This window comes from Podarcis gaigeae (assembly GCF_964106915.1).
Source record: "Podarcis gaigeae genome assembly, chromosome: 13".
In the NCBI taxonomy this organism is placed as follows: domain Eukaryota; kingdom Metazoa; phylum Chordata; class Lepidosauria; order Squamata; family Lacertidae; genus Podarcis; species Podarcis gaigeae.
Window position 1 is genome coordinate 4,541,621 of NC_139689.1, and position 7,664 is coordinate 4,549,284.

The 7,664-nt window shown below is 52.1% G+C and overlaps 1 protein-coding gene across 1 annotated transcript in view; it reads left to right on the forward strand.

Moving 5' to 3' along the window:
* POLR2A (RNA polymerase II subunit A) overlaps nucleotides 1–4,958 on the forward strand; it is a 32,211-nt gene extending 27,253 nt beyond the window's left edge. Inside the window, exons 26-29 of the mRNA XM_083706497.1 lie at nucleotides 626–812; nucleotides 1,317–1,430; nucleotides 2,657–2,806; nucleotides 2,900–4,958. Coding sequence (XP_083562623.1) covers nucleotides 626–812; nucleotides 1,317–1,430; nucleotides 2,657–2,806; nucleotides 2,900–4,056 — 1,608 coding nt within the window. The 3' untranslated portion in view covers nucleotides 4,057–4,958. The remainder of the gene's footprint in view (nucleotides 1–625; nucleotides 813–1,316; nucleotides 1,431–2,656; nucleotides 2,807–2,899) is intronic.
* Nucleotides 4,959–7,664: the final 2,706 nt, after the last annotated feature.

The following is a 7,664-nucleotide window of genomic DNA, read 5'->3' on the forward strand; positions in this document are numbered from 1 at the left end:
ATCACGGTGACCAATGCCAACCGACATCGGCACACTTAGGGATCCGCAGAGTCTGCGCATCTCGCGTGACAGACCTCAGCATTTTGGCTAATCTACTTTATTTACATATAAACACACACGGAGCACTGCAACATGGCTCCCTCTCTAGCATCAGACAGCAAAGAGAAAGAAGAAAGGACAATAGTCCTACTTCACGGAACACAGTACAGTGGTACCTCGTGTTAAGTACTTAATTCGTTCCGGAGGTCCGTTCTTAACCTGAAACTGTTCTTAACCCGAAGCAACACTTTAGCTAATGGGGCCTCCTGCTACCGCCGCGCCGCCAGAGCACAATTTCTGTTCTCATCCTGAAGCAAAGTTCTTAACCTGAAGCACTATTTCTGGGTTAGCGGAGTCTGTAACCTGAAGCGTATGTAACCAGAGGTACCACTGTAACACAAACATCCTGTCTCCGTCCCTTCCCACTTTGTGGAGTCAAAACATACACCATCATGTGATAGACAACAATCCCATGACTGCAATCACGGAGCAGGAATTCTAACAGAATGTCCCTCTCCCGCCACTTGGGGGTGGGGAGCTAGAGCGCCAGCCTTTGAGTCGCCCTGCCCTCCGCTGCCCCCTGCAGGTTGACGTGCTGATGGAAGCGGCTGCCCACGGCGAAAGCGACCCCATGAAGGGTGTCTCGGAGAACATCATGCTGGGCCAGCTGGCCCCGGCGGGCACCGGCTGCTTCGACCTCCTCTTGGACGCCGAGAAGTGCAAATACGGCATGGAGATCCCCACCAACATCCCGGGACTTGGCGTGGGCGGACGTAAGTCAACCTGTCGCGCTTGCCGGTCCGGGAGCAAGGAGGCAGCGGCAGGCCTGGAAATCTGGGGTCCTCTTGAGAGGGAAGAGGCAGGTTTCATGTGGGCGGTGCAGGGGATTCTGGGAGTTGGCACAACAGGGCATGCGCAAGCAAGCGCCCACCGCAGAGGACTTAAGTAGAGAGGAGCGAGGCGGGCATGGGCGGGTGACTCCAAGCGACCGTTTCCTCCCTTGAAGGAATTTTCCGCTTCTCTGAAACAGACGCCCGCGTCTCGGCAGCTTAAAAGCGTGCGACGCGTTGCTTCACAGCCGTTTCCTTGGGGGCGAGGGAGGTGTGCTCCGGCTCGTGAGGCTGAATATCAAGGAAAGCAGGGCATCTTCCTTTTAGAAATGTGTGTTTCAAAGGGCAGGATAAAAGCGAGAGTTTAGGGCAGTAGATTTAGGTAAGTGGACGCAACTGTTGACACCAATTTCCAATCCTCTCTAACTCCATTCCATTCCTTAACAGCTACCGGCATGTTCTTTGGGTCTGCTCCCAGCCCCATGGGGGGAATGTCGCCCGCCATGACCCCCTGGAACCAAGGCGCAACACCAGCCTATGGGGCATGGTCTCCTAGCGTTGGTACGTATCAGGGAGGGGGGTCTTCCGCCTACACAAATGCCGCCTCTTGGAATTATTAGCTGCAGGTTTGAGCTTGACCCAGATGGTTGGAATATTGCATTCTGTTCCAAGTTGCTCAACAACAACATGCATTTGTTTTTGACATGCACCAGTTTTAACCTCCCAACGTCCCTGTTGGGTAGGCCGGGCTGTTGGCCAGTAAGCTTTCATGGCTTGAATTGGGGATTTGAACATGGGTGTCTCTGGCCCTCGTCCAGTGCTCCCAACCCATGATGCAAAATCTTCCCTGCTTTGGGATCTCTCCTTCCCAGGATCTCTGGGACCGTGCCGTGGGAAATCACAAATTCGGGGAAGTAAGGAGACCTGCATAGTCTCCCAAGAGGTTTTGTGGGTTTCTTGCGATGTTCTTTCTCCTGCCAAACAAAAAGAAAAAAAGCACATAGATGAACTCTGTGTGTTTGACCTTTCATTGCTTTGCAAACATTGGCTGGGCTCCTAAACGGGAGATTCGGTTCCTCAGCTGCATACGTGCATCGTGTGGCCTTGCACCCCCGACTGCAAAAGGCAGGGAATTAGCCTGCAGGAAACGTCATGTGTGTACGGGGTGTTGGGGGTGTTATGTACAGCAAATGATCGATCCACAGACACACACACACACACACACACACACACACACACACACACACTGCAGTTTGGCCTTTGAAGACAAACTCAAACTGCTAATGGCGTCAAAACCCAGGCGGGGGGACGGGACCACGTGGCTCCTTATTTATTATTTCTGTTTATAGGCTTCGCTTGCCACTTCAGTTTCCAAACCAGGATTGCAGTAGTTGCCACCACAGCCAGCAATTACCGTATTTTTTGCTCTATAAGACTCACTTTTTCCCTCCTAAAAAGTAAGGGGAAATGTGTGTGCGTCTTATGGAGCGAATGCAGGCTGCGCAGCTATCCCAGAAGCCAGAACAGCAAGAGGGATTGCTGCTTTCGCTGCGCAGCGATCCCTCTTGCTGTTCTGGCTTCTGAGATTCAGAATATTTTTTTTCTTGTTTTCCTCCTCCAAAAACGAGGTGCGTCTTGTGGTCTGGTGCGTCTTATAGAGGGAAAAATATGGTGCTCAGGACTTTTGCAGTACTACAAGTTGTCCCAGACCTGAACTTTTTGGTGCAACTCTTCTCTCCAACATGGGACCTGTTTCTTACTCCCTTTCTCCTTCCTCGGTTGTGCAGGTAGCGGAATGACTCCGGGGGCAGCCGGCTTTTCACCCAGCGCCGCCTCTGACGCCAGCGGCTTCAGCCCCGGCTATTCTCCAGCCTGGTCGCCCACCCCAGGCTCGCCTGGATCTCCAGGACCCTCCAGCCCGTACATCCCATCGCCAGGTGAGCGAGAGAATTCATTATTCCAGTGCACTGTCGGGAAAACAAACAGACCGGGAACCTGGACTGACGGCTGTTCCTCTTCCCTTCCTCTAGGTGGCGCTATGTCTCCCAGCTACTCCCCGACCTCTCCTGCCTACGAGCCTCGTTCCCCAGGAGCGTACACACCGCAGAGCCCCAGCTACAGCCCCACGTCACCTTCCTACAGCCCGACCTCTCCGTCGTACTCCCCCACCAGCCCCAATTACAGCCCCACCAGCCCCAGCTACAGCCCCACGTCCCCCAGTTACTCTCCGACCAGCCCCAGCTACAGCCCCACCAGCCCCAGCTACAGCCCCACCAGCCCCAGCTACAGCCCCACGTCCCCTAGCTATTCTCCAACCAGCCCCAGCTACAGCCCTACATCGCCCAGCTACAGCCCTACCAGCCCCAGCTACAGCCCCACGTCGCCTAGCTATTCTCCGACCAGCCCCAGCTACAGCCCCACGTCCCCCAGTTACTCTCCGACGAGCCCCAGCTACAGCCCCACATCGCCCAGCTACAGCCCAACATCGCCCAGTTACTCTCCAACCAGCCCCAACTACAGCCCGACGTCTCCGAACTACACCCCGACTTCGCCCAGCTACAGCCCCACTTCGCCCAGCTACAGCCCGACGTCGCCGAACTACACCCCGACGTCTCCCAACTACAGCCCCACCTCGCCCAGCTACTCCCCAACCAGCCCCTCCTACAGCCCCACCTCGCCCAGCTACTCCCCCTCCAGCCCCCGCTACACCCCGCAGTCGCCCACATATACCCCCTCCTCGCCCAGCTACAGCCCAAGCTCGCCCAGCTACAGCCCGACCAGCCCCAAGTACACCCCGACCAGCCCCTCCTACAGCCCCAGCTCCCCAGAGTACACCCCGACCAGCCCCAAGTACAGCCCGACGTCGCCCAAGTACAGCCCGACGTCGCCGAAATACAGCCCGACGTCGCCCACCTACAGCCCCACCACCCCCAAGTACAGCCCGACCAGCCCCACCTACTCGCCCACCTCGCCCGTCTACACCCCGACCTCCCCCAAGTACAGCCCGACCAGCCCCACCTACTCGCCCACCTCCCCGAAGTACAGCCCCACCTCGCCCACCTACTCGCCCACCTCTCCGAAGGGCTCCACCTACTCGCCCACCTCCCCCGGCTACAGCCCCACCTCTCCCACCTACAGCCTCACCAGCCCGGCCATCAGCCCGGACGACAGCGACGAGGACAACTGAGAGTGGGCGGCGCCTGTCGCCACGGAGACCGGTGGGCGGGTGACCTCCAAGTGGCGCGCTTGGATGAAACGTTGGGAACCTTTGGGGAGGCGGCGAAACCTCCGGTAGCTCCTGGCACCCTCCTATTTGCAAGGGGCCTGGGAAAAAACACCGGCGCAGAAGGAAATTCTGCAATGCTCATACCTATCTCTATTTTTCTCTCTCTCTCTTCATCCCGCAAACCCACAGAGAACGTTTTGATCTCCGTTCTCTTGTCATTTTTATCTTTAAAAAGGAAATACTGTAAATAATCGCATAGACTACCTAGTGAAATCAGCAAACACGGACCCTGTTTCGGAGGGGGGGAGAGTAGCTCACATGTGAAGGGGGGTTTGGGGGCGCAGCCCGCCCCCCCAGCGAGACGCGGCCCCTCTCACGACCTCTCGCAAACCGTGCTTCGGGAGAGGCGAAAACGCGAGATTTGGAAGCTGCGGCGACTCCCGTCAGCTTTGACGATAATAGTACCTTTTCCCGTACGTGTCCGTCAGGAATTATTTATGTTTAAAAACCTTAGAGAAAGTTTTTTGGTTAAGGTGCATTGCGTTAACGTGTTCAATTTTCTGCGGGGGGGGGTGTCGAGGGGAGGGGAAGATCCGATGATTAAGAACCTCGGGAGAGAATTTGTTTTTAAGTCTTCTACTTTTGTCGGGGGGCTGATACTTGCCTCCCTTTTTTCAAAGCATGTTTGGAAGTTCAGAACTGTTCCCTGGCTCTCGTCGCGTATGCCTCTGGAGCGGGGCCACGGCAATTAAACCGTTGTCATTTTGTTGGGTGTTTTGGAATCCTTGCTTTTTCTTGTGAGCTCAAAAACTCTGTAACTTTCTGAAAGAAAAAAAAAATAAAATAATTTTTAAAAACTCCCAGCCCTTGTGCCTTTGTCAGATTCTTTTTAAGTTGCGTGCGTCTTCACGGCTTCTTCACACGTAGAGCTGAACACGGTGTATGGGATATTGGGGAAGAATTATTGTAAGCTCGAGGAGATAATGATCTGATGCAGTCAGCTTCCATCTCTGGTCTTCTCGGTGGTGGCGCCCGCCCTGTGGAACGCCCTCCCACCAGATGTCAAAGAGAAAAACAACTACCAGACTTTTAGAAGACATCTGAAGGCAGCCCTGTTTAGGGAAACTTTAAATGTTTGACAGACTATTGTATTTTAATATTTTGTTGGAAGCCACCCAGAGTGGCTGGGGAAACCCAGCCACATGGGCGGGGTATAAATATGTTATTGTTATTGTTATTTTATTAATTATCTTGTTGGGATGCGGGTGGCGCTGTTGGTTAAACCACAGAGCCTAGGACTCGCCGATCAGAAGGTCACGGTTCGAATCCCTGCCACGGGGTGAGCTCCCGTTGCTCGGTCCCTGCTCCTGCTAACCTAGCAGTTCGAAAGCACGTCAAAGTGCAAGTAGATAAATAGGTACCACTCCGGCGGGAAGTTAAACAGCGTTTCCGTGCACTGCTCTGGTTTGCCAGAAGCGGCTTAGTCATGCTGGCCACATGACCCGGAAGCTGGACGCCGGCTCCCTCAGCCAGTAAAGCGAGATGAGCCGCAACCCCAGAGTCGGCCACGACTGGACCTAATGGTCAGGGGTCCCTTTACCTTTACCTGTAATTATCTGAACAAAAAAAATTCCTTCCAGTAGCACCTTAAAGACCAACTAAGTCAGTTCTTGGTATGAGCTTTCGTGTGCATGCACACTTCTTCAGATACAATGAAACAGAAGAGTAATTATCTGGTTATCGTGTGCATGCACACTTCTTCAGATACAATGAAACAGAAGAGTAATTATCTGGTTATCCCTTCCTGACACTGGTTTCTGTGTTTTATTGCTTTCAATATCCCTTGTGAAAAGGCCTTTGATGTGTTGATGACGCTGTTCAGCAAAGCCTTCAATATATAGCCTGGCATTTTTTTGTCGTTGGATGTAGAGTGACCCCCTGGACCAGAGCACGCCAGGCACTCCTGTCTTCCACTGCCTCCAGCAGTTTGGTCAAACTCATGCTGGTCGCTTCCAGAACACTGTCCCACCATCTCGTCCTCCGTCGTCCCCTTCTCCTTGGGCCCTCCATCTGTCCCAACATCAGGGTCTTTTCCAGGGAGTCTTCTCTTCTCATGAGGTGGCCAAAGTCTTGGAGCCTCAGCTTCACGATCTGTCCTTCCAGTGAGCGCTCAGGGCTGATTTCCTTCAGAATGGAGAGGTTGGATCTTCTTGCAGTCCATGGGACTCTCCTCCTCCAGCACCAGAATTCAAAAGAGTCAATTCTTCGGCGATCAGCCTTCTTTACGGTCCAGCTGTCACTTCCATACATCCCTACTGGGAAAACCAGAGCTTTAACTATATGGACCTTTGTTGGCAAGGTGATGTCTCTGCTTTTTAAGATGCTGTCTAGGTTTGTCATTGCTTTTCTCCCAAGAAGCAGGCGTCTTTTAATTGTATGGCTGCTGTCACCATCTGCAGTGATCATGGAGCCCAAGAAAGTCAAATCTCTCACTGCCTCCATTTCTTCCCCTTCTATTTGCCAGGAGGTGATGGGCCCAGTGGCCATGATCTTTGTTTTCTTGATGTTGAGCTTCAGACCATATTTTGCACTCTCCTCTTTCACCCTCATTAAAAGGTTCTTTAATTCCTCCTCACTTTCTGCCATCGAGGTTGTGTCATCTGCATATCTGAGGTTGTTGATATTTCTTCCGGCAATCTTAATTCCGGCTTGGGATTCATCCAGTCCAATCTTTCGCATAGCAAATAGTTAAAACAAGAGGCAGGGGTGGCCACCCAACTTTGACAGCTTTAAAAGAGGAAGAAGCAATTCTGGGCGTATGGTAACCCTTAAAAAAAAAACACCATAGTCCTTTTGGTTGGGGATAATTCAGAATGAAATCCCCAGGTGTCGGGAAATGTTATTTATGTATGCAACAACTGTGGCCCGTGTTTTGTTGGCCAAAAATGGAAAACGAGCGAGTTCCCAATAGCAGCTTAAGTTGACCGAATAGGCACAACTTGCAGACTTAATATATAGAATAGAGAACAAGAAGAACATACATTTAAAGAAGATTGGGAAACATTTATAGAACATACGGGAAATCTGTACAATCTTGCCTCTCTGATCATATCTTGCAATAAATAACCTTCCATATTCTTTTTCTAGTTGTATATTAAGGTTACCAGTTGTTTTTTCCAATGAATCCGGGGACACTTTTCAACTTCCTATTAAATAGATAGATTTTGTCAGGGGACTGATTTGTAAATCCAGGGACTGTCCCCCGGGAAACGGGGACGTCTGGTAACCTTATTGTATATCCACAAGTCCCAGCAGGGAGAGTTCTAGTTTCCATTGAACATTAACATTCAAAATCTCCTGTGTCAATGAATGTATTTGCGTCCAATTATTACTTATTTATTTTATCCTTCTACCAAGCGTTATAAAATGACCGTGTGGCTTTCCTGGTGCCACTGGACTCCCAGTCCCATCAACCCCGGCCAACAGGGGACAGTGACCGACGATGATGGGAGTTGTAGTTTTCCAACACCTGAAGAACCACAGATTCCCTCTCCCTCCCACTTCTGCAC